The 27,852-nt window shown below is 33.8% G+C and overlaps 1 protein-coding gene across 1 annotated transcript in view; it reads right to left on the bottom strand.

Moving 5' to 3' along the window:
- PHIP (pleckstrin homology domain interacting protein) overlaps positions 1–27,852 on the bottom strand; it is a 132,178-nt gene that overhangs the window by 36,242 nt on the left and 68,084 nt on the right. Inside the window, exons 13-20 of the mRNA XM_011953549.1 lie at positions 22,165–22,293; positions 20,348–20,573; positions 16,748–16,885; positions 15,907–16,090; positions 9,883–10,000; positions 6,922–7,062; positions 4,054–4,130; positions 1,602–1,833 (exon numbers count right to left, since the gene is read on the bottom strand). Coding sequence (XP_011808939.1) covers positions 1,602–1,833; positions 4,054–4,130; positions 6,922–7,062; positions 9,883–10,000; positions 15,907–16,090; positions 16,748–16,885; positions 20,348–20,573; positions 22,165–22,293 — 1,245 coding nt within the window. The remainder of the gene's footprint in view (positions 1–1,601; positions 1,834–4,053; positions 4,131–6,921; positions 7,063–9,882; positions 10,001–15,906; positions 16,091–16,747; positions 16,886–20,347; positions 20,574–22,164; positions 22,294–27,852) is intronic.

The raw sequence follows: 27,852 nt of genomic DNA, 5'->3' as shown, positions 1-27,852 counted from the left end.
GAAATACTTGTATGTTTATTCAAGATAACTAGAGGACTAGGGAATAAGAACAAGTCCATCTACTGTTACATCACTGATAGGCATGTGAACAAAATTTAAACTAAAGGGAATACCCTCCAGCATCCTAACCTTACCATATTTAAAGTGACCCACATAATTCTATTGGCAGAGTCATCCCATCACAATACTTTGTCACAACAACACAGTGAAATTAAAATATGCCAAATGTTAACAACAGATCTACATGTGCCAGTGCATGAAGAAGCCCATGGTATTAGTTTGAGGAAAATTATCAAATTAAGGGGACCAGATGAAGCAAACTGTACTCTTGGGATGAAAGAAGTGTTCTCACAGTGACTTATCACCGCAAACCTCAAAAGTTCACCAAAACTGTCCTGAGATGAAAAAGAATATTTACCTTATTAGCCAGACACCTGGCTAAATCAGTTTTCTTTAACCAATCTGTCTACTACATATATAAAATAACAAATCAGATTACATTTATCATCACTGACAAGGTAGAAAAGAAAAACTGTGGGTAACTGTGTGGCATTCTCTTTGGTAAAGTTTCCCCAAACAAAAGCAAAAGAGGCAACAAGAAAAATAGCAGCTGTGGAATCCAAATTAACGTAACTCATAATTATAAAGCTGAAACAAGAACTCAACAAATGTAGATAAAATAAACACTTAAAACAAAACAGATATATTATATTCTTATACATTTTGAAAGCTCTGTGGGAATAAAGACCCTACGGTCTCCCACTATTTAATTCTACAAATGACAACTTATACTTAAATGGCAGAGGTTACAAACAAATCTTCCTTTTAATCAAATACTGCTTCCCATTTACAGTCTTTAGGGAAGCAGAAAACATGCCCTTTGTGTTGTATTTACTTGAGAACAAAAATTAAACAGCTCTCACTTTCATTCCTATGTTAAAGAATTTCAACTCCATACGAGCTGACAGATATTCTTCCTATAATATTTCTTACATTCTCTGTTTTCTCTCAAATTGTCCAGACTTAACTGTGGTAATCAAATCAATACTGCTACTGACCAAAGGACTGAAAACTTATGGCTCACACACTTTAGATTAATGAAGGAATGTTACAAGCCCATCTTACCCCACTTTAGCTTCATATTTGCCTTGGGATCAATTGTGACAAGTTGTGTCATTTCTACTCTATGTGATGTTCCTCAAAGACTTTGTTTATTTTCAGCAATAACAATTAATAAGGATGGTTAAACATAAAGGCAATTCATAGACTAATATACTATATGTTTTGTATTATTATGTATTTCACATAAATAAATTCCACCAGACTGTCAAGAAAAATCTGATCTTTTTAAGATTAAATTTCAATATTTAGAATATGGCAATTTTGTAAGTAAATACTTTTACATGCTAAATATCTAAAAACTCGAATAAACTAAACATATTTAGGTATACTTTTTTACTACTATGAACTTCTGAGTTTTTTCTATTATTATTTGCTGATACACTTCAACAATGTTTGTGATCAATTGTATTGTACTTCAACATGTGTGCTTTAAACTGTTTCCCTAGAAAACACTAAATTTGTAATTTTAAAAACCAAACCTTTTGTTTTCTTTCTTTGGGCTTCTTTTTCTTTGGTGATATTGGTCCATCTTTTTCTTCATTTACTTTTTTCTTTTCCTTTTTAATCTGTTTTTGCTTCTGTTTTTCAGATTCTTCTTCTTCATCTGAACTGCTTTCTGCTTTCTTGGTTTTATTCTTAGGAACTTTCTTTGGTGGCTGCAGATTAATTCCTGCATCTGCTGTCCAGTCAGAGTAATCACTGGAGTAGTCACTAGAAGGACAGAAGGGATTTTTAGGTAACACACAAGATAAAATTTTAAGACTTGTTTTATAAAAATGAAAAGAAAGATTATAATAAAGAGAAATGACAGAACAAATACTTTTAACAAAAAAATACTTCCCTAATTTTCAACTCATCTTCAAAAGTTTCTTAAAATTCTACAGGCTTTACTTAAATATTGCAAAAGAAAAAAACCTCCCCCAAAACCTGAAGATACATAAAGACACAACTTTAAGTGAAAAAACAAATTTAAGTACCTTCCAAGATTTTAAGAAAAATACTGACTTCTGAGTGTTGCATATGTTACAAATTCTGTGGGTATATAAAAATAAGGAAGAGGGGGTCACTTTTCTCAGTTCTAGTGACAGCAAAAAGATAACCCTGGAGAGCACAGAAGATGTCAACATTGAGGAGATATGGGGATTCCTTTTTTAAGAGGAAGTGGGAGTTCCAGACAGGGGGAACTCTTATGGTCCAGTACTAGTGCTCTCAAGGTAGCTGGATATTGAACTGGCACAGTCAGAAGTGTTCCTGCCCAGGGGAAAGACTGTATTTGCAAACTTTACTCTGCATGTAAAGTAATGACATTTCATTTAGATAAAATTATTCTACCTATCTACACCTTAGGTGTATCTTATGCTTCAAAGCATGCCATGATTCAGAAAAATACAGGCCTTACTATATTTTGTATACTGCTTCCAATCATGTTTGTCATTTCTTTTTAGTTTACCTTCATTGACAAACGATTTACTAAACCAATCACGTTGTAAAATAATCTAGTTGTATCATCTTCTATAGTAATTTTAGTATGTGAGCATATTTACTTATTTTGACAATTTTATGAACATAAATGTCTTAAAGGAATCTAAGTTATACTATGTTAAAAGCAATAATTAGCTTGCCTAGATTTAATGATGTATAACCTCATGCCTCTAAAAATACTGCTGTTAACATTAACGCGTAAAAAGCAGATTTTACTAGAGCTTTATTCCATCGTCACTAACCCTCCCCACTACCCCTCTCCACTGTCCAAATGTTCTTTATAAGCACGTACCTAAATCTCTGATTACTCTAATCATCCCAGATAAGAATCAAATAATTCAGATGTTTTCTAGCATGATTTAGTCATTTCACTATGAAATTTAAAATGATTTTTAAGAACTTAAACTATTTTCAGATATGCTATTCTAAAACAGGTTGTCTTCAACTTATGAGCATTTTATTTATACTAGCTCCAGCCAAGGCCACTGTAAATGGTACCTGCCAAATCACACAGTTATCACCCTCTGGAGTACTTGGCTGTTACAGAAGATCTTCTGCTGTCAGCATAAACATAATTACAAACTCCAGAGCCCAGCATTCTTTACAACTGTCCTCAACTGCTAAAACCACCACTACTCTTTTAATACAGGAATCCCTATGTCATCTCAGGATTTGAAATACTCTGATTCCACTGTTGAGCCAAAAGAACTTCAATGTTTCCTTCACTGACCTGTTCTGAATACAGAAAACTACTAGATATAACCACACACATTTGCACATCATTACCAGAAATCACTACTGTGAGAATAGGAGAGCCCTTGATTGTAGAACTGAGGAACTCGTATAGCCTCTACTTCATACTTTGTCTCTTCTATTTTAAGAGCCACTAAGGTGGGGGATAAGTTTAGCAGCTAATCATAATTGCCATCCCCAAAGGCTATACTCTCTTCTTGCTACTGAGACCTTGAAAAGTTAGCCAAGGTCATAAGCCCTGCAACAATGTGAATCGCCAGTATAAGGAGTTGGAATCCTCGCTGGCCTGGTCAAATAAGGTAGGGATAACAAGAAAAAGAGAGCTTATTCCTCTTATCATTAGTATTCCATAAATTCCACTACGTAAGATAGTTAACTCAGGAGGCTTGCATTACTTCCTTAACTTCACACTTTTCAAAACCAGTAATGAAACTGGTTTGCAATTCAACATTATAACAGTATTCATAAGAAACAATACTAAATAAGAAGATAAAGTTAAAAGCATCATTTTGCAGATCCAGTTGTAATCACCAAAAAATTATTTTCTATAGAGAACATATATCAGAAAATCTACATTTCATATAACTTCAAAAACTCTCTGAAGAACTTGAAACGTGTTGCTGGTTTAAAAAAAAAAAAAATCACCTTTCTAAAGATTTTATATAACATTTGGAGAAATAAAAATCATTCATTTACCTAGAACTGCCATCACTGTGCCATGCTCTCTCTTCTTCTTCAGATGTTCCACCACTGACAGCAACTACTTCACCTTCCTAAGATATGTTGAATACATGTCTTATTGCATAATTTTATAAAATAACATTTTATGATTACAGAAAATATCAGTGATATCTTATAATATCAGTCATATTGGGATATTTAAAATTTGATTTAAATTAGTTGCAAAGGGTGTCGTGGCTCATGCCTGTAATCCCAACACTTTGAGAGGTTGAGGTGGGCAGATCACTTAAGGTCAGGGGTTCGAGATCAGCCTGGCCAACGTGGCGACACCCTGTCTGTACTAAAATACAAAAAAAAATTAGCTGAGAATGATGGCAGATGCCTGTAATCCCAGCTACTTGGGAGACTGAGGCACGGAATCACCTGAACCCAGGAGGCGGAGGTTGCCGTGAGCTGAGTTTGAACTGCTACACTCCAGAAAGAGACTGTCTCAAAAATAACTAATAATAATAAAATAATAAAAGAGTTAGCTGCTTCTCTTTAAAAAATTAGTCGCAAAATACAGCTTTTACCTTTTTTTCTACAAATAAATGAGAATACTTAAATATATGTAAAGACATAATACTTACTAATATTAGATTCAGAGCAATCCTACAGATTACCATTTTAAAAGCCTCACAACGTATCTTCTAGATAAAATTATAGCAAATTCCATATTTACATTTGAAATTATTACTTCTTGAGCCTTTTCAAAATACAAAGCTTTCTTTTCTATAGGTGCTTTGAGAAGGTACATTTGTGTTTATTTATTATAGGCACATCTATGTTTTACTTATTAAAACAGCTTTCCCATATACAAAAGGATGTTCCACTTCTGGTCTTATTTTATCCAAATGGTAAAGGACTAAAAAATACTCAAACACTCTGTTTCTCTTTAGTAAATATTCATGAGTCAACAAAGAATATTATCTGTGAGAGCATTTTCTTCATAAAGTTGGATTTTTTGATGGCAAAAATATTGCATGTTTTCCTCGCTGAAATAAACTTCATGCTCCAGTAACAATAACACCTCATATTTATTAAGCTTTTACTGTATGTTACAAACTATTCTAAGCACTTTGTATGTATCACCCCATTTGGGCTTGACAATGCACTACTGGTGATAGAGAAAGTTATTTAAATAAAACAAACTAAAGCTTTAAAAAGTTGAGAACTTTGCCCAAGGCGGCACAACTAGTAAGCAAAAAAACTTGATTTAAGCCCAGGTCACTTCAGTCCAAACCTTGGACAACATTCCGCAAGAATGGTGTTACTTACTTGCTGGGCATATTCAGATAACTTTTAAAGAGGACAATAGGGTGGATTATTTTAATATTTAAATAAAATAATATATTTGGGACAAAAGTTTTCCTATTTTGATGTTTTAATGAAGAATGTGAATTATATGTCTATTCCATAGTTATGAAAACTAAGCAAAAATGAAAAAAATCACATTTGCATATTTTATTAACAGAAAGCATATTTTATTAACAAATTTAATCACTGCTCGATATAACAAATAAATCTAAGCAAGTGATACGACTTTTCCCACATTTCCTGTGTTACTTCCTTAAAGGGGGGAAAAAATAAACAGAATTATTCCTACATTCCAAATATGAAATACTAAAGTACAAAACATTTCAACGAAAAAACCAGAGTTCTTTCCAATTAATTAGTATACTGTGCCCAAAGTGATACTTTGTTCTTAATGGGCTCCTCTAGAAATATATTCTAAATTTCTAAAAGGATGTTAAAGCATAAATAAATTAGTTTTGAAGACACTTGAAGGACTTATACAGATGTGTTTCTGGAAATACAGTTCTTAAGTTTCTAATAAACAGAATATTTTAAATATTATATAGAAACAATATTTAGAGGAAACTCTTTCAAAAATAAAGAGACATTTTGTAAGATAATTAGCCCACATGTATTTTATGTTTTGTATGTCTATCCAAATTACCATGAATCAAGTTTATATAATCAGTATATTTCTCTTTTTTTGCCAGAATGAATATATCATTTTGACCTGGCCATATGACGATCCAAAGCCATTGGAGACTAACTTAAATTGTGGTTAGAATACTCTCAGTTTGAGTTAATGTTGCCCTGGCCAAAGAGAATATATTTAGATAATTCTCATAAACGCCTAGCATTTCAAAGCACAACATGGCTTCAAAAGTGTATAGTAGTCAATATCTAAAATGATTACATCTCTAACCTGTAAAGAAGGAAGGTGATGGGGAGGGCTGAGAAGAAAAGAGGAACGGACTTGGTTTAACTGCTTAATAAGATTGGTTTATGACTACAAACTGATTGCCTTCACTGAAACAATACATAATTTAGTAAGGACAGTAATATTTACTGAAATAATGACGCATGAAGAATACTTAAAAATTACACTGAGAAAGCTATAAACTGGTACAGAGATTAAAAACTAACAAAGACTGCCAAATACTTACTGATTTGCTGTTATACTTACACTATACTACAGCTTCACAGTACCACTTAAAAAGCTTGGCTTTAAAGTAAAACAAACTTGCATTTAATCCCTGCTCTACCTCTGAATAGGTGATTGTATAATCTAAATATCTTGGAGCCTCAGCATCCTTATCTATAAAATGAGAATAATTAATTCACATGAGTTTATTTTGTGGATTTGAAATTATGTATATGTGTGCCATGGCTAGAAATAGATTTTTAGAAAATAAAAGCTGTATCATAATACCCCAAAATGCCTTATTTAAAATACATCCACAAACATATCAATAAATGCAAAGAATGAAACTCATATTTAAAAAAATAAGTAAAAATGACATCTAATTTATGAATGTGCTGATATCTTACATCTGAAGAACTAGTGCCATTTTCTATCTCTTCTGAGGGTCTAGGAGTCTCTTCCAATGCAGATCTCGTACGATAATTGTGTTGATTTGCCTGTTGCTTTTTGGATTCTCCAAGATCCAGGAAATGCTCATGAGCATGATTCTAGAAAAAAGTAAATTAAATTTATTCACAATATGTTTAAAGAGCAGGATTTTTAGTTTAAAAGTTAAATTTTTTAATCAAAAAAATTCAAGCTGGGCATGGTGGCGCATGCCTGTAGTCGCAGCTATTCAGGAAGACTGCTTGAGTCTAGGAGTTCAAGGCTGTAGTGAGGGATAATTGCACCACTGCACTACAGCCTGGGCGACAAAGTGAGACAATTTATCCTAACATACAATAAAAACATTTGTTCATATTTAAGATATCACTTAAATGGACGAGGTTATAGTACCAACTCAAATATTTTAACATTCATCAAGTTAAATCAAAGGCTTATCATGGTTATGTTGAAATTTACTTGCTGATTGATTAGTTATAAAAACGCTTTTTTCTAATTAATGACAGACATAAAGATTAATGATAAAAGACTAAACCAAACACTGAACTCTTCTGTATCTGTAGCAAACCTACAGAAATGATGTAAGAAAAAGGATAGGCCGGGCGCGGTGGCTCAAGCCTGTAATCCCAGCACTTTGGGAGGCTGAGACGGGCGGATCACGAGATCAGGAGATCGAGACCATCCTGGCTAACACGGTGAAACCCCGTCTCTACTAAAAAAATAGCCGGGCGAGGTGGCGGGCGCCGGTAGTCCCAGCTACTTGGGAGGCTGAGGCAGGAGAATGGCGTAAACTCGGGAGGTGGAGCTTGCCGTGAGCTGAGATCCGGCCACTGCACTCCAACCTGGACGACAGAGCGAGACTCCGTCTCAAAAAAAAATAAAAAAAAAAAAAAAGAAAAAGGATAATGGGCTGGGAGGCATATGTAATAGGCAGAGGCAAATTGGAAACCAAAATGGGGATCATAAAGCTACTGTGCCACAGTGAAAATAAGACGCCATGTGGCTGGGTTGTTTTTCTTCTGCTGGAATAAATGTGAGGTCTTCTGCAGATAAGAATACAACCAATAAGCACTAAAAAACTGACAAAGTCCAACACAGTGATGAAGACAACTCAATAAACATTAAAATTTATACCTAAAACACACCAGAAAAACTTAATAAAGCTATCTCAGAAGTGAATACAAAGGCCAGCCATGGTAGCTCATGCCTGTAATCCCAGCACTTTGGGAGGCCAATGTGGGAGAATCGTGCTTTGGGGTCAGGAGTTCAAGACTAGCCAGGGCAATGGCAAGACCCTGTTTCTACAAAGTTAAAAAATAAAATTTAAAGTTAGCCAGGCACGGTGGTATAAACCTATAGTCCCAGCTATTTGGGATGATGAGGCAAGAGGATCACTTGAGGCACTCCAAGGCTGCAGTCAGTTAGGACTGTCCCATTGCACTCCGGCTTGGGTAACACAATGAGACTCTATATCCCCACCAACCAAACAAAAAAGAGAACCACATCCATGAAATAAATGCAGTGTCTTGTCTTAGGAAAAAAACAAAGAATCAATGAGACATCCTTGAAATTGGATATTACCATTTAAATTTGGGAAAAATAAATGATAGCCAGCTGACCACATAAATAATAACTGAAGTTATTCCAGTTTTTGTGATGAGAGACACTAAAAATATGCGATTGTGCATGCACACACATATATGTATACACATACATATCATTCCCTTGATTTCTTAAAAAGTCTTCAAAGTACTATTGAATTAAGAGATAAGCACATCTTTCGATTTTAATAGATATTAACATATTCCATCCATAAAAGCAGTAGCAAGCAATACAAACTCTCATCACCATTATGTAAGTTTATCTCAGCAAAGGATGCAAAAAGGGTATGCTTTCTACCTATCATGAAAAAGCCAATCAACCAACCAAAAAACAAGATTATTTCAGAAAGAAATTTTCCTTTATTATACCAACAGGAATTCTAGCACTGTGAGGTCCTACTGATCCCAGGGTATGATACACTTAGTAAAGAAAAAAGGACTACTTGAGTATTTTGAAAAGATGAGTAATAAAACAGAAAAGTGAATTCTAGAAAAGAAGACTGATTTAGGAGGCTTAAAAAACTCAAATGAAAAAAGGAAGGAACACGAAGCTGGTGAAGAAGGACGGTTATTTATTTTCCCTTTGTTTCAATAATTGCTTTAGATAGTGACTTGGACCTAAAAAGAAGTTTCACATAGGCTTCCTCAATTTCACACTCTAAGGCTCTGAAGCTTTCAAGCTAAGATGTTTTTCTCCAAAATAAAAAAAAAAGAAAAAAAGAAAGAAAGGAAAAAGGGATACTTGTGATTCCTTCACACTCAGGGAAGTACATCTCTCTCTCCAATTAGGCCATGACCAGCTGAAATCTACCGGGTGCAAAAATTTTTCCAGAGTAGGATGACAGAAAAGCCAATAAGGCAAAACTATTAGGGACAATCTACATCTCTTAATGGAGAAAATGAGAAATATTATCTATAGCAGCATTAGCTGACTTCATTATCTAGAATGAATAGATGCCAAGACACCACAAGAACACAGAAAAACATAACAAAACGCTATTTTTAGACTGTACAAAGATGGCACACAAGATTATGAAGAGCTAAAGAAAGCTCTTGATGAGGCTTTAGTGTAATTTATTAGAATTTCATGAGTATATAAGAATTGGCACTTTGGGAAAGGGTATGCTAGAAAGCAGAAATGGAATTAAAATTTTTAAATAGTAAACAATAGACAATCCAGAGATAACCAAGAATTACTATGTTAATTTTTAATCATTAATTAACCTGTTTATAATATTAACATTTTAAATTACAAAATGGAGCCTTAAAATGGTCACAATACTTAAGAAGCAAATATTAAACATCAAAATAATTAACATGTACCTTTGAGACAGTGGGTATTTTATTCTCTTTTGGAACAGTTAAGTGTTTTCTTTTCTCCTCTGACCTGTAAGTCTTTATTTCTTCTTCTCCCTTTGCAGTTCTCCATTCTTCTTGCCTACTGAAAGACAAAAGCCATATGCATTCATCTAGAATTTTACACATAACTTTCCTCCAAAAGGAATGTTAGGTATCAGGAAAGGAATGCTACTCCTGATGTTTTATTTTAAGACGGAAGCATGTGATAAAGATTTCTGAGTTTAATTTCATAGGTTGTGGGCTCAGGACATGCGGCATTAAATGACTGAAATAATGGAAAGACAAACTCTGTCTACTTCAAGTTGATACTACTGGTTCCTGCTATGGTCTTTGGCAAACCAAGTATTAGATTCTGGGAACATGGTGATTCCTAGGGTAACCTTTCCAAGAGATAGTAATTGGATTTTTTTTTTTTTTTTTTTTTTAGGATAGGGCCTATGCTTCGATAATCTTCTGTTCCATATAGATAGCTGGAATCTCTTTAAAAATTCAATACAACAGAGCCTGAGGTTACACTGAAAGTCCTGAAAGAACTACACTCTTTCCAGAGACAGGGAGCTCAGGTTTCATCTACTGAAAAAACTCAAACATCAAAGTGAAACTGAACAACACAAGTTGAGGAACACTAATTTTAAACTTTAATTAAAAAAAAATGAACTCATGAGAAGATAATTTTATTTTTTACTTCAATATCTTACAACTTTAAAGTTTTTGAAATGCAAGGGTATCTGAACTTTAATTCTCCCTTAAGATTTCATAATAATAGGGGAGTTAATACTAAAACACATTACAACTATATACTGTTGATATTTCTTTACTAGATGATATTAGTGTTATCACGTTACTGAACTGCACAATCTCCATTGTGGCTGGCCATAATTCTGAATGGAAAATAAAATGAGCAAATTTAAATCTTGTGAAAAGAACAGGCTTGGATTTAATTTTTGTTCTTAGTTTTTTATTAAAAAAATAAAGTTTTTACTGCAATAATTATATACTAACATATAGTTGCAAGAAATAACAGAGCGATTATTTGTATCCTTTATCCAGTTTCCCCAAACAGCAACATTTTACAAAACTTTGTATCCTTTGTCCAGTTCCCCCAAACGGTAACATTTTGCAAAACATGGTATAACATCACAAGGAGGATGCTGACATTTATACAACCCATTGATCTTACTCAGACTTCCCTGGTTTTACTTCTATTAGTTTCTATTAGCTTGTGCGTGTGTGTACACAGGCATACATTGTTTTACTGTGCTTTGCAGATAGTGTATTTTTTTTTTTACAAGTTGAAAGTCTGTGACAACCCTGCAGTGAGCAAGTGCCATTTTTCAACCACATGTGCTAACTTCGTGTCTCTGTGTCACATTTTGGTAATTCTTAAAATATTTCAAGCATTTTCACTACCATTATCTATTATGGAGATCTGTTGTCAGTAATTTTTTATGCTTCTATTGTGGTTGTTTTGAAGCGCCATGAACCTCACCTATATAGGACAATGAACTTAACTGACAAATGTTCCATGTGTTCTGACTGCTCCGCCAACTAGCCATTGCCCCATCTTCTCCCTCTCCTCAGGCCTCACTATTCCCTGAGACAGAACAATATTAAAGTTAGGTCAATTAAAAACCCTAACCGATTCAGTGAAATCATCTCTCGCTTTAAATCAAAGGTAGAAATGATTAAACTCTGTGACGAAAGCATGTCAAAAGCTGAGACAGGCTGAAAGCTATGGCTCTTGTGCCAAACAACCATGTTTTGAATGAAAATGAAAAGTTCTTGAAGGAAGTTAAATATGCTACTCCAGCGAACATAGGAATGATATGAAAGTGAAGCAGTCTTGTTGCTGATACAGAAATAGTTTTTTGTGGTCTGGAAAGAAGATCAAACCAGCTACAACATCCTCTTAAGCCAAAGCCTAATCCAGAGCAAGGCCCTAATTCTATTCTCTTCTATGAAGGTTGGAAGAGGGGAAAAAGCTGCAGAAGAAAAGTTGAAGCTAGCAGAGTTTGGTTCATGAGGCTTAAGGAAGAACTACCTGTGTAACATAAAAGTGCTGGGTGAAGCAGCAAGTGCTGATGAAGTAGCTGCAGCAATTTATCCAGAATATCTAGCTAAGATCATTGAAGAAAGCAGCTACACTAAACAACAGATTTTGAATGTAGTAACAGATCAAACAGCCATCTAAATGGAAGAAGATATCATCTGGACTTTCACAGCTAGAGAGAAGTAAAGGCTTGGCTTCAAATCTTCAAAGGAGAGTCTAAATCTCTTGTTAGGGGCTAATGAAGCTAGTGACTTCAAGTTGAAGCTAATGCTCATTTATCATTCCAAAAATCCTAGGGCACTTAAGAATTATGATAAATACACTCATCTTGTGCTCCATAAATGAAACAACAAAGTTTAGATGGCAGCACATCTGTTTATAGCATGGTTTACTGAATATTTTCAGCCCACTGTTAAGACCTACTACTCAGAAAACATGATTGCTTTCAAAACATTACTGTTCACTGACAATACACCTACTCACCCAAGAGCTACGATGGAGATATACAAGGTGATTAGTGTTATTTTCATGCTTGTTAACCGAACGTCCATTCTGCAGCCTATGGGTCAAGGAGTAATTCTGATTTTCAAGTCTTTATATTTAAGAAATTACATTTCATAAGGCTATAACTGCACTAGATAGTCACTCTGCTAACAGATCTGGGCAAAGTACATTGAAAACCTTCTGGAAAGGATTCACCATTCTAGATGCCATTAAGAACATTCATGAGTCATGGGAAGAGGAAAAGTATCACTATTAATAGGAGTTTGAAAGAAGTTGATTCCAACCCTCATAGATGATTCCAACCCTCATAGATGAGGCTGAAGACATCAGTGGAAGAAGTTACTGTAGATGTAATGGAAACAGAACTAGAATTAGATATGGCAACTAAAGATGTGACTGAATTGCTGAAGTTGCATAATAAAACTTTAAACGAATGAGGGGCGGCTCACGGATGAACAAAGAGGTTTCTTGAGGGAGGTTACTCTAGTGAATATGCTTTGAACATTGCTGAAATGTTAATAAAGGATGTAGAAAATTATACAAACTTGGCTACGCACAGTGGCTCATGCCTGTAATCCTGGCACTTTGGGAGGTCGAAGCGGGTAGATCACAAGGTCAGGAGATCAAGACCATTCTGGCTAACATAGTGAAACCCTGTCTCTACTAAAACTACGAAAAATTATCCAGAAATACTTCATGTGTAGTCAAATCAATGTGGCAAACTTTATTATTGTCTTATTTTTAAGAAACTGCCACAGCCATTCCAACCTTCAGCAACCTCCACTCTGATCAGCCAGCAGCCATCAACATCGAGGCAAGACCCTTCACCAGCAAGAAGAGTATAATCATTGAAGAAGGTTCAGATGGTTGTTAGCGTTTTTCAGCAGTAAAGAATTTTCAAATTAGGTATGTAGTTTTTTTCAGACATAATCATATTGTACAATTAACAGATTACAGAATAGTATAACCATAACTTTTATATACACTGGGTAACAACAACAACAACAACAAATCATGTGAGCTACTTTATTGCACTGGTCTGGAACCAAACCTGCAATATCCCCAAAGTATGCCTGTATCTTAGCAACCTAAATCTGTTCTCCATTCCTATACCCTTGTCATTTCAAGAATATTTCATAAACAGAATCATACAGCATATAGGTTGAAATTATTTTTCTCCACTCAGCATAATTCCCTCAAGATTCATACCCATTGTATCAACATGTTGTTTCTTTTTACCGCACAGTAGTAGTCCATGGTGTGAATATACCATTGTTTAACCATCTACCCACTGAAATAACATCTGGGTATCTTTCTGGCTTTTGGGTATTACAAATAAAGCTGCTATACATTTATGTTCAGGTTTTTGTGTCAACATGAGTTTTCATTTCTTTAGGATAAATTCCCAACAGTGCAACTGCTGGGTCATATGACAGGCAGCTGCATGTTTAGGATTTTAGGGAAGTATAAAACTGTTTCCCAAAATGGTTCTATCGTTTTATATTCCCACTAGCAATGCATGAGTAATTCAGTTTTCTCTCCATCCTCTCTAGCATTTGGTGCTGTCACTTATTTTTCATTTTAACCATTCTAAGAATGCAGTGATACTTTATTGTGGTTTCAACTTGTATTTCCCTAATGGTTAATGACATTGATTATCTTTTCATATGCTTATTTGTCATCTATAGATCCTTTTTGGTAAACGTCTGTTCATGTCTTTTGCCCATTCTCTGGATGGATTCTGTTTACTATTGAGTTATGAGAATTATTTCTAAGTCACTTAGCCCCGTGTTGGGTATGTCATTGGATTCCATTTTAATTAATGGAAGAGGCTGACCCATTTCAGAGAGCCTTTTAAAAGGAAACTTTAGACTACCCATTGTAGAGATTCTCAGGAAGATTCCCATAGGATGAGTACAAAGTTTTAGAGACAAAGCTCTAGGAAGCGCAAAGAAAGAATATCTGTTAAAGTTATGGCCACAGTCTTGCTTGACCATAGGCCAATGAATAGTTAAGCCCAATGATAAAAGAATAAAAGGATGAAGAATATTTGAAGAGACACAAATCTTCCTCACTCCTCAGGTTCCCTTCCATGTGCAGGAGCCTCAAGCAACAACTAGCGACCACATCTCCTAACTCATTCCTCTCCAGAGGAGGAGTAAATTAGTCAACTGACATGCTCTGGAAGAAAAATCCAGCTTAGCACAGCCCAGCCTTATGCCATTGTGTGTAATTACACATTTTGTCCTGCATCTTAAAGAAGCAAACCACATGTCCCAGAAGGGGAGAATAACTGTGGCCCACTGCTATCTGTGTCTGGGGAATATCACTTTTTGTTACTGTTATGGTTTTTGTGGAATATTACTTTTGTTACTGATATGGTTTTTATTTCATGAAATAAAAAGTGATAGTAACAAACAGTGATAGTCTGATTTACTATGTGTCTTATTTTCCACGTTATTTTTCAATTATTTCAGAATTGGTGTTGAAAAAATGGGCATTATTTACTTGACCCCTTTCGAACCTTAACATTAGAATTAAAAAGTAAATAATGATCTAACTAAAAATATACCATGTGAGTTAATTAATTTGTGATGGATAACTGGGCATATTTGTCATGAGAAAGTATAAATGTATACCTTTGGTGTGTATTTAATTCTAAATCCTAAAATAAATTCAAAGTATGTCCAATTAAAAAGCATAATCTATATGAACATTAAGACCAAAATTTTAATTATATAATTACTACTATCTTCTGAGTTGAAGAACTAGACAATCTTAAACTTAAATTCACATTTTGACCTTCATACTTAGAACATATTTCATACACAGCAATCAGCATTAATTAGGTTCATATAGGCCTCATTCAAGAGTATTTCATCAGTGAAGATCAAAAGGAACTGGATATAAAGTTCCCTCACAGCATTGTCTAATAGAATTTTATTAAATCAACACTTTTAAAGTCATAAATGTGTACTTTTAAATATAAATATTTTAATAAATATAAAATCTTTTTGTATTTTCCAATTAATTTTTTTTTTGCATCTGAGTATCATGTGAATGACTGGATATAGCCATTAAAAAAAGTAAATAATTATAACAAACTTTATAAAATGTATTTTAAGATATAGTTAAACAGGACAAACCAAGACTGAAATATGCTACTCAATAAAACCTTCTATTTGGTCAATCCAAATTTATGATTTTCCTGTTGACCTTAACACATATCATTCTTATCATTTACATAAATCATTCTAGAAATAAACATATTTTAGAAACTTAATTTTTCTACAATCATGAATAGTTTATACTATCCTTTCAGATAAATTTCAGAGGAATTACAGAGCTTCTGAAAAGGTATTATGCTGTGAATGCTGTTAACTCAAAATGAACACAAGGAACTATGGTACATAAAAATTCACAACTTCCCTTACCTGGCTATACCAGCTGATAGCTCGGGTACTACCACCCTCCGACTCCAAGCCACAAGATCCCGCTCTGTGGCTATTTCACTTCTTGGTGCATTGCTGTGCATTTGCCGTACACCTTCAATTTGTCCACTACGTCTCAGTCCTACGTTTGGTGGTGAATGAACCTCTGAGGTAGAACTTATGGAGCCTAAGTGAAGAAGTTAGTATATTAAGTTCTACTTAGAGATATTTCTCCATGAGTTTATAACAGAAAAGAGAGACAAAACACTATCTTCCACATGAAACTTCTTATTGTGGCAAAATAATTAAATTACCCTATCAGGAACTAAACCACAGGCAAAAGTGGTTTAATGAAAACAAAACATGGTTATTCAGTCGATTAGATAAATCAATGAATCATAACTATAGACTATTAAGCCCCAAGGATATAAAATCATTACCTTAAAAAAAATGCTGAATATTTTTGGGAAAACTTCATAAGAAGCAAAATAGACAAACCCAAGAGTATTTATGGTTCATAAATTTGTTTTGACTCTTCAAGTTTAATAATATACAACAATAAGGGTGATGAGATGTTCAAGAATGTGGCTTGGACTACTCTACATGTTTCCTATAGAAAATGTGGAAGAATATACACATTTAAAAACTCATTATCTCTAACTTGAAATCTCATTAGGAACCATTTTCTTAGGTCATTAAATATTCTTCAAAACCCTGATCATTTTGGCAGCCTAGTATTTCATTTTATGGATGTACCATAATTTTTTAAATCACTTAACACTGTGGGAGGTTTAGGTTGTTTCAAATTTTTAAATATCCCACTTAAAATGGAATACCTGCTTACCTCTACTTAAACGGCTGGTATTACTGATAGCTGCTTCACCAGAACGTCTCAGGTCTTGCTCCTGTTGTAGTCTTTGAATCATGCTGTCTAGTGGGCTGATCTCCTGGTTTGCTTGCTGACTTAAAACTTGATTCAGTCCTATGCAATACCACACAAAATATTATGAATACTTTAGTTACTATTTAAACCACTTTACTCACCAACCTCACTTATGAGTTCAGAATCGAACATAAATGTTGTTTGGGTAAAAGACTTAAATGATCAACTGTAAATGATGGGAGTTGAAAAAAAAGAAAAAGAAAACATCTGTCCATCTTAGTTTATCAAAAATAATGATGAGGATGGTTGCTAACTTTTACTAAGTGTTTATCATGATTTAGATATTCACAATCCTTATGGTAACTCCATTAGGTATATATAAACAACTCCACTTTATAGATGAGAAAACCAAAATAACTGTTCGAAGTCACACATCTAATAAGTGGCAATAGTAAGGTTTTCCACTTAGATCATAGTTTCTTTTAAAATGACACATCTGATTACTCACTTTCTTAAAAAAAATGTTTACTGCCTTGTTTATTCAACAAATTATTGACTGTCTACTATACATTAGGAACTATGCCAGGTACTGAGATCTAGTGGTAAATAAGGGACATGAAGATCCTTGTCCTTTAAGGAGCTAACATACTGATGGGGAAAGTAAACAATAATCTAGGAGTTAATGCAGAGTATGAAAGAGAGGTGTTGAAATAAAGAAGGTGATGGTGGGTCAGAAAACTCAGAGAAGCCCTCTCGGACAAGGTAGCATTTGAGTTGAGATTTAAATTACTTAGCCACATAAAGAGCTAGATAAGGAACACTTCAGGTAGAAGGCAAGAGGTACAAAGGCTGTGAAGCAGGGAGAAACTTGTATTTTAACCCATCCAACTTTTCCAGTATTAATTCTTACTTGTACCACTCATACAGGACCACTTGACTTCTGCCCTTCTAACAAGAAAACACCTTCATGCACTGAAACTTTTAAACACAATATTCCCACTGTAAAGATAAACATGATAATCTCGAACTTACCATTCCAGCACCAACTAAAATGGCACTTCCATGATATTTCCTCTGTGAAATCTTTCCAATTACTTCAGAAAGAACTAGCTGCTACCCTCTTTCACTTTCTTAAACAATCCATACATATCTAAGTATTCAGACCAATATAAAACATAAATGAAGCCCAAACCAGTTAGTTCCTTAAAATGAGAAGTTCCTTCTCATTTATCTTAATATTATCTAAATCTAGTACAATGCTAGGCATTAAAAAATATTCTCCTGCTGAATAAATTTTTAAAAGGTATATTATAAAATATATGAAAAATATTGCCATGAGTATAAAGAAGGGAGCAATAAGTATCAGCCATACAAGTATATGAGAAGATCTGATCAGCTCAGAATTTTAGGGTGGGCTTAAATAAGAAAAGACAGCGAGGATATTCTGAAATGAAGTAGTAGTAAGAAGGGTAAAAGCAAAAAGAAATTACATGTGTTAAATGCATAACATTAAACTAAAATTCAATAGGATAAAATAACTTGTTTAAGGTCACCAAGGTAGAAGTGGCAAAGCAGACAGAAGTAAAAGTTCAAATGTCTTATACTTCTTTCCCGGTTTGCTGTTGGAAAAACATGTTGGAATACTGATGAATAATCTGATATAGCTCAAGTTTACAACTGAAAAACAAACACATTTAAACTATATTGGATGGTGTCAATATAACAAGATAATTTATTATTATAATAACTCAAATCTATTTTTCCCTAACTCTGAGAGATTTCCCAGAATAAATTTTATTATCTGGATTTGCAAATAAAACGCTCAAGTTTTTTTGAAAAGCATTTTGCTTTTGTTCTATTTTTGTATTAACCATTTTTAGACTCAGCAAATCTAAAACATGACAAAAAAAGATTTTTACCCTGAATTCTGAGAATTAGAACACTGAAAAATTTTGTGACTCATTACAAAGCCAATATTATTGCTATGGATTCTTATGGATACTAATAACTGGTAACTATTTCATTTTTAAGATTATGCCTACTTTACATGGAAGAAAGAACAATGGACTGAGAATCAGAGCTGCGGTTACAGTCCCTGTGATTCTATGACACAATACCACTAAATTTTGAATTCTCTCAACTTTCAGGACTGGAATATCATAGATACAGGATTAAATATTGTTTATGAGAGCCCTTAATAAATTGGTAAATGGACTTAAAAAGTAATTAAGTAGCACTGATACTTTAATAAATGACTCTTTTCCTTATTTCCTTGTGTCTGAAACCCTAAAGTAGCTATCTATTTTGAGGCTTGGGCACAATCTGATTTTGCCAATTCCTCTACCAAGAGACTAAAGACATTTCTCTTAATTTCAGTTCTATGACCAAAACTTCTCTAATACTGAAACTTACCTAATCTGAGTATCTGCCTATACTTTTCAAATACTACTTATTCTCTGAGTTCATGCTGTGTTCATGTAATGACACACATGAATCTCACAAACTCCAGATATTCAAGTCTGCTGGACTGCACTGCTCTATCAGTAGCAGCAGGAATGATTCCTCTAATGCTTCTTCTCACCCCCCATTCTAAGTGGACATGTCTAATTCCAAGAGCAGCCCTTTCTATCCAGTATGTCCATCTTTACTGCAACTTCATGCTAAATCCTTCGAGAAAAATAAGATGCAGGTTTGAAGTTGATATTTTTCATTATTTAAAAGTCACTCCACGCAAAAGCTGCTTAGAAGCTTTTGTCAATTAAAGTCTAGAACTTAAAATATTTTCATAAATATCTTCTAGTCTAAAAATATAGAAGTATTCACAATGACAAAACTGGTTTAACCTTCTTTACAGAACATTTCCATTATTTTTACTTAATACACTAGTGCTACATTTCTTGTCAAAAGAGGGAAAGCAGTTTGTAGACTTTGACTCCATTTTAACTCTCACTTAATTCTTCAACACTCCATTCCTTCACTAAAACAGTTCTCAACATTTTCCATGTCAATCCTCTTATAAACCTTTAAAAGTTGACAACTTTTTAAAACATCTTCAATGTGAACAGGCCATCTCCAATCTCTCTCACATCACGCTATTATTTCCTTTAGTAATATTCATCACAATTTGAACTATGTATTTGTTTATTCTAATAAACTGTGTTTATTAATCTACTAATCCATTCCGTGAAAGCAAGGATCATGTTTGTTTAATTCACTACTGAATAGCCATGGCTTAGCAGGTGTCAGAGACAGAAGAGATTATCAATAAATGTTGCTGAGTAAGTAAATGAATTGACTTGTTTCACACCAAATACAGGAACTACCTTATCGATCCCTAGGTGTTACAAATGGATAATAAATCAAAATTATTGCTGTAAATCGATAGCGTTCCATAATTAACTTGTAATCCTTAAGCATGATCAAAGACCTGTATAAAAGTATAAAACAATACTTTTACTTCTTATCCACTTAACAAATGAAAACAAAGTTTTACTCAATTAGCAATTGTAACAGTTCAGTGGGAAGAAGAAAATTTGACTGTCTAAGAAAATGAGCACCTACCTGAGGAAGTTACTCCCATCTGAGGGATGAGTTGCTCCTCCCTGCAATTTTCACGGCCAGGAACTAATCTTTGATATCTTGATGGATGAGGGTTACCATCAACATCAACCAAAAAAGGGGGAGGCATAAGATGAGGTGCTTGCTGAGTCTGTTCATCTAACACAAAATTGTTGGCATCACGAATAAGTGGCCGATAATCACTATGAAAGAACATCTGATCTGCTATCTGTAAAAAGAAAAGCTCATAAAAGACTGGAAAAATAAAAATGTATCATTATAGAAAAAAGTCCACAACATTTCTAATAGAAAGCAAATATCTGAATACAAATAATGGTATTGAGCAACAATTTTCAAAATATTATTTTCCTGAATTAATTGTAAATAGGTCTTTTAATTTTCTACCTTAAGTGTTATGATCAGAAAAGTAGCTGCTTTAAATTTTCTCTGAAACAAGGAAGAGATTATACATAGGAGTCCCCTCTTATTTGTAATTTTGCTTTCTATGGTTTCAGTTACCTGTGGTCAACCTGACTCCAAAAATGCTAAACAGAAAACTCCAGAAATAACCAACTTATAAGTTTTAAACTGTTCCAAAAAGCATAATGAAATCACATGCCATCTCACTTGGGACACAAATCATCCTTTCGTCCAGCATATGCACATTGCCTAGATATGCTACCCACCCATTACTGTATAGGAAAAACACAGTGTGCATAGGGTTTGGTACTCTCCAAGGTTTTAGGCATCCATTTGGAGTCTTGGAACATATTCCCTGTGGATAAGGGGAGGCTACTGTGTAGAAAAGCTACCATTAAAAATAAGCTATTCAATATTCAATTTTAAATATCAAATCTAGTCATAAATCATTCAACAGTCTTTTTACTTCCACACAGCTACCATGTTTTATCTTAAATCCTTAGGTATACAGTAAGTATGATTTGTGTAATATTACTATAAAATCAACATAAGATTTTCTAAGGGTTAATAAGCATTTTCTCTAAATGTTTTGAGATGATATCAAATTATTAATATAAACTCAACCAGGACATAAATTTTATTATATAAAATTTCACTGGTTAATTTGCAGTTTTTTAAACTAAATTATAAACTACTCAATATTTACTATCATAATCTTTTATACCATTCCACCACAACTAATCAATTTACTTCTTTTAGTCACTGATCTTCAAGTTGGGGTCTTTAAATGCTGAGCACAGTGGCAGGGCATATGCCTGTAGTGCCAGCTCGTTATTTAGTAGGCTGAAATGAGAGGATTGTTTGAGCCCAAGAATTCAAAGCCAATCTAGGCAACATAATGAGACATTTCACACCCACCGTGTAAAAAAAAGCTCCCCAAAACTGGACAGGATCTTTAATAAAAAGCATGACAATAAGGTAATATATTACACTTTTAAGAACCTTATGAAAGCCATAGATTTGTACCTTAGGTAAGTACATATCATCTATATAAATAAAACACTTCACATAATTTCAGAGTCCCACTATGGATAACATCTTCCATTTCCAGTTTATATACCCCATGTTAAGAATTCCAATCTAGATTGCTCCAGCAGGCTAAGAGTTTTTTTTTTTTTCTGAAATATGCAGATTTTTAAATAATAAGCCCTAATAAAGTGAGATTTAACTGCTGTCTTCACCTTCCTTTCCAAAACTAAGTCTCCAGACTACTTAACATAAGATTCTTCAAATTTTATCCTGAATGTAAAGATGCTGATTCTCACCCTCTCCAAAAACATACAACCCCTAAACATGCATTAAAAAAAATAAGAACATGATATATAGTCATCATACTCTACCTTGTCATATTTGCTACTGGACCCAAAGCCAAAAATTAAAAGATGTCCATGAGAGTCGGTGCAAGCAAAATGCTGACCATCAGGAGAGCATTTGCAGTCAAATACTGCGCCATGTCCTTGGCCTTCAATCTGAAATATATTTAACCAACAGTAAGAAAACTACCATTAAAATGTAAAGAATTGGTCACTATTATTAAAATAATTTTATGATAAAAGAAGTATACATCCTAATGAAGTGAAGATTAAGTAAAACAAGCATAGTATGGTAATAAAATTTATGAATATTCATGAAAAGTGCCAGATTAATAGCCTTCAAAAATAAAGTATTTATCCACAGACCAAACACAACTCAGGAAACAAAAGAATACCAATCTCCCCCACCCATAGAATTCTGCTTCATGTTTTAAACTCAGATTTAACACATAATTACGTCTTAAACTCCATCTATCTCTGTTCAATCATGCCCTTTCTGCAAAAGCTGACATGTAGCAACTGTACCGATTTTTTGGTAACCCTTGGAAGTAGTAGCCAGAGATCACTGCTCAAATGACACTAGATTTTATTATTTTTGGTAATAAATTCCCTGGTAGTCTGACTCGTCTTTTAAATGGTGAATTTCAAAGGTTAAAGAAAAGGTTTTTTTTACCTGATAATTGTTTTCTGTTTTCCAGTTCCATTAATCCAGAACGAATGGGTTTCCTCCCTGCAACCTGTCAATCAAACAGAGGTGGCCAATCACCACTCTGAATTTTTTGCTCTCAGTGCTTCTTCAGACTATGTTCCAGTTGAAAACTTCTTTAGCAGTGTTCTGAAAGAGGTAAAAATTCTACCCTATCTAAAGCACATCTAGGGACTGAATTTCAGAAACAACTAAAATAGGGAGTTGACTCCCTAACAAATAACAACTAAGGATGATTTTTCAACAAATGCTGTTGGATTTCTGGATTAGCAGAATCGGAACACACACACATTATCAGGTAAGAAATACCTCCTTTCTGTTCCGGTATCCACTGATCTAGAACAAATTGAGTTTTATTAGTAATATCCCAGGAAATGCTTGGAAAAGAGAAAAGTGGTTTCTTTCTTTAGTATTAAAAATGCAGCATAAGGATGGATGTACAGTTCACCAAATGCAGAAGTTAAAATTCAGAAGAAGAATAACGGATTTCTCAAGGAAGGTTTGCATTTTGGTAAAAAGAGAAAATATTTCTATAATAGAAAGGACTTCACCTAAGAAGTTAATACAATACCACAAATGGGACTGCCTCAAAAAGAAAACTACCTTTTTCCTTTGGCTTGCTAAAAAGAAGAAATGTGTGCAACAGTGCTTATTAATGCTCTTTTGGATGGTTACAATAATAGAAAAGAAAGAATAACTTTTTAAAAAATGTAACCATATTAGATAAAACTAGTAAAATTATCTAATGTTTAATACATACAAAAACTTGTAAAAGAAAGAAAATGAATCATAAGTGAAACAGGATTATATCTCGAGTGTGAAGAAAGTTGGAGGATGGTAAGATAGGAGAGGAAGGTAACTGCCAAGTCTACTTTAAAATAATTCAAAAACAAGAAAGAATATAACTATTTCTCCAGATTACCACAAGGGCACCAGTAGCCATACAGCTAGGCATTTGCCAAAAATGAAAGACTATAAGTAGAAATTCAGGATTCAAGTCTTTATTTTTCAGTGTTTTCCTGGGCAAATAAAAAAAAAGTTACATGAACTGTTATAAATAAGCAACCACATGAACAAAGTATACCTCTAAATAGACTTTTATGTCAAAAACTAAAAATCAGGGGATTGAAACTGCCTTAGCCATGTGTTGTTAAATGATTTTTTTTTTAACTAGGTTCACTGAAAATTTCACAGAAGGCAAGAGAGAGAACAAAAAAGCAACTACTTTATAAATCTACTCTAATAAATGTTTCCAGAAGTGTAATTACAAGTCTAAGATTACAATTTTAAGTAGACAGTAGAGCGGAGACTCGAAAGTAGTAGTCCAATTTAGCAATTTCAAAGGAAATCTGACAAAGGTTCCTAAGCATGGTATCCTTCATGTGTTGTTTAAACAAACATTTTTTCTTTCCGGGGGTGAGGGTTGGGGGGCAAGTAGGACTGATCAACCCTTGACCCTATTACTTATCAATGTTGTCACATTTACAGTTAGTAGATCTCTAAAATAATCTTTGGGGACAGTTGAAGCTTATAAAGCTCTGAAAAACCAAAGAAAAAAATAGCAATCATATTTAAGATGCCTGTGTGTCCTATATAACACATTCCATTGTGAATATGGCAAGACAATATTAATTTTCTTGGTATAAGGCATTTGTTTAACTCCAAAGTGACTTTTATATGGAATAAATGAAAGTACATTTCAATCATATCAAAAAAGAGAGAACGATATTATTTGTATTAACCATTTGTTTACAAAAGGAGGCATTAAAAGAATCTGCTTTACTCATGAACCGGTTAGAAAAGGTGCTTCTAACCTCATCAATTAAAAGGCAATTCTCTATTAATGGATGCTCAGACAATGAACACCCATACCTATAAACTGCAGACTAGGCTTTCCAAGACCAGGCTTCCAAACAGTTGATGATATGAAACAGGAAAATATTTTACTTTCTCCATATTAACTAAAAATATCCTAGCTGGTTTTAAAATGTATGGCATGATTAACTACGCCAATCAAAAGAAAAGAATTTTATCTTTTTAAACAAGGGCCAAAGTATTTATGAGTAAGAATTCTCAAAGACAAAATTTTAAATGAAAGCACTATTTGAATATTCACATCTACTAGAAAGCAATGAGGCTTAACTTCAAAAATGAAGAGAAAGAAAACACCCTCTCTAACTAAATGAAAGGTGTATGAGACTATCATAAAATTAAATGCACTGCATAGCAAGAAAATGTGTCAACATGAAACTGAATACTACATATAGCTTATGCTAGCTAACACTTACTGCAGTTGTAGTAAAATAATTACAAAACAGAGTGAAATTAATAAGTAATGACAAATTATCAAAATAAGTGCATTTTGGATGAAGTATTCTTCTAATAAAATCAAGTATGCTTGATACGCATTATTTTGGACATATATAAAGACCACATAAAGCTCATACACATTAAATATCAATAAGGTTTAGTCGAGATCATCTATGAGACAGTATTTACCAATAACTGTGAAAACTTCAAAAAGAATAAGAGGACTAAAAAGAAAAGAAATAAAGGTTTATTCAGCAATTATTGTATTTTGTTTTATTTTTAAAAGGAGATGGGAGAATCGGATGTGTTCAAATAGTGACTCTCTTATTAGAAAATTCTCATACTGACTAAAGAATTCTGTAAATACTACCAATACATGAGTAGTATAAACTTGTTAGCCATTTAGAGATTTATACTGAACTTTAAAGAAATTAAATGATACAAAAATTTATGAGCTAAGAGCTCTGATGAGGACAGATTCATTAAGGAAAGAATACTAATACCTTTTCTGAGGGAGGGTACTATATACAAGTAACATAATTTTCGTGAAGCAGAGAGATGAATGATTAGACAGAGGAATGAGATTGAAGACCCAAGACATCTCTCCATCAGTAATAGGTAAATCGCCTAATCTCTGTGGAATGATGGAGATAAATGATCACTAGAGTCCAGTTCTAAAATCCTACCATCTGAGGTTCGGAAAGGTATGTTGGAAAAAACTGGACAAATCTGGAGATGAAGTATATTAGAAGCAGAATGCATACTAAAACTCAGGGTCTAAATTGTATCAATCATGCAATACATAGAGAGTAAATATGAGAAGTATACGCTTCTAGAAAAAAAACCTTAACACAAAGTAGGAAGGTTAAAAACTATGGGCTATCTTAGGCAGAACCATCCTCTTTCTAGAGTTATTTCAATTCTATCTAGCAGGGTCAGTTTGTCTTGTTTTTTTTTTTTTTTAAACATACCACTGATCAGAAGCATCTTACCTAGGAAATACTCCAAAATTTAAAATTATGCATCTTTTAAAATACCCTAATTTTATGAAATGGACTCATATACCAAGAATGAAAAGAGCTGATAAATGGAATTTATGCTAAGAATAATCCTTAAGAAGTCCTTCCTTATGTATTAAAAAAACTTTTAGATTAGAGCTTGCTAACATAGGGAAAAATATGTACACTAGATACAGAAGAGACTCAGATGTATATCTGAAGTAAGTGTTGGATCCTGGCCAACATGGTGAAACCGTGTCTCTACTAAAAATACAAAAATTAGCTAGGTGTGGTGGCGCTCGCCTGTAGATCCAGCTACTTGGGAGGCTGAGGCAGGCAGGTGAATCGCCTGAACCCGGGAGGCGGAGGTAGCAGCGAGTCGAGATTGTGCCACTGCACTCCAGCCTGGTGACAGAGGGAGACTCCGTCTCAAAAAAAAAAGAGCGTTGGCTATCTTCTCATCATTACTACAGTCATTATATAAACAGAGACGACCTTAAAAGAAACTATCCAAATTCCAACAGTTCAGGTGTTAATCAAATTACTTTAAAATATTGTTACTGCATGGCTATTTTAATATTGAAATTTCTTTAACTTACGCCAACATAAAAAAGAAAACTGTTGGACCTGACTTGATAAAATCAGATCAGATTATTACATAAAATGAAAAAATATATATTATAGAAAAGTGATTCTGAAAAATTAGCTGTAGATTTTCATCAAAAGAAAAATATTATCAAAATAAATATCTTCAAATTTAACTGCATTTTGTACCAATATTCTGATTTGTCTGGGGAGATCAGTACTATTGATCAAGCCTTCCTTGCAGTTTATTTTCTTTTCATCTTTTTGGCATATTAGCATGGTGTGTCTTCCTTGACACACTCTCTAGGGATTGTGACCCCTTTTCCATTCTGCTAAATATATGAGTATTTCCCAAAGTTTACTTCTAAGCCTCCTGCACTTCCCTGTCCTGTCTCCATGAGGAAGTAAACTATATTCTATAGGAGACACCTCAACATTTTCTTCTTTTTAACTCCTAGTCCCTCTAAGTAGTCTATCTCCAAGTGCCAGCTGGCCATTTCCACATGAGTAGTTCAACATAATAAACATTATTACAAATGAACTGAGAAAAGAAGTCAGTTCTCCCTTATGTCTTTCATATTTCCACTAATAAAACCATTGTTCTCAAGGTCACCCGGGCTTAACACTCAATAAACCCATTTATTAAATCTTTCCTCCCTGTCACCCTATAGCCCAAATCCCCACAGAGTCACAAAACACCAAGTCATTTATGTATTTTCTCTTTACAAATTTCCTACCACCTACCCTATAATTTTTTCATGACTAATTAGTTTTCCTCACACTTATTCAATTTCATACCTGAAATAGTACTACTGGCAACCAAATTATTTTTCTCTTAGCCTCTTGACCATCCTATAAAATAATTTACCAAAGTCCCCACAAAGTTCATAGGTATTTATGCCTATGAGATCATTTGAAGTCACTGACAGTTCTTCTCAATTTGTTTTTCGTCATTATTTCCAAAATCTATTGCAATAAAGCTTTCTAAGTAACTATAAACATGTCTTAAACATTCAGCTTTTTATAATATTCCTCCTGTTTATAAAATTCATTCTCTTTCTTACTGACTCGATTTCTATCTTTTTTTTTTTTTTTTTTTTTTTGAGACGGAGTCTC

This window comes from Colobus angolensis, unplaced genomic scaffold, assembly GCF_000951035.1.
Source record: "Colobus angolensis palliatus isolate OR3802 unplaced genomic scaffold, Cang.pa_1.0 Scaffold367, whole genome shotgun sequence".
NCBI lineage: Eukaryota > Metazoa > Chordata > Mammalia > Primates > Cercopithecidae > Colobus > Colobus angolensis.
Note: the sequence above shows the minus strand (reverse complement) of the source record. Positions and strands in the feature narration are given on the sequence as shown.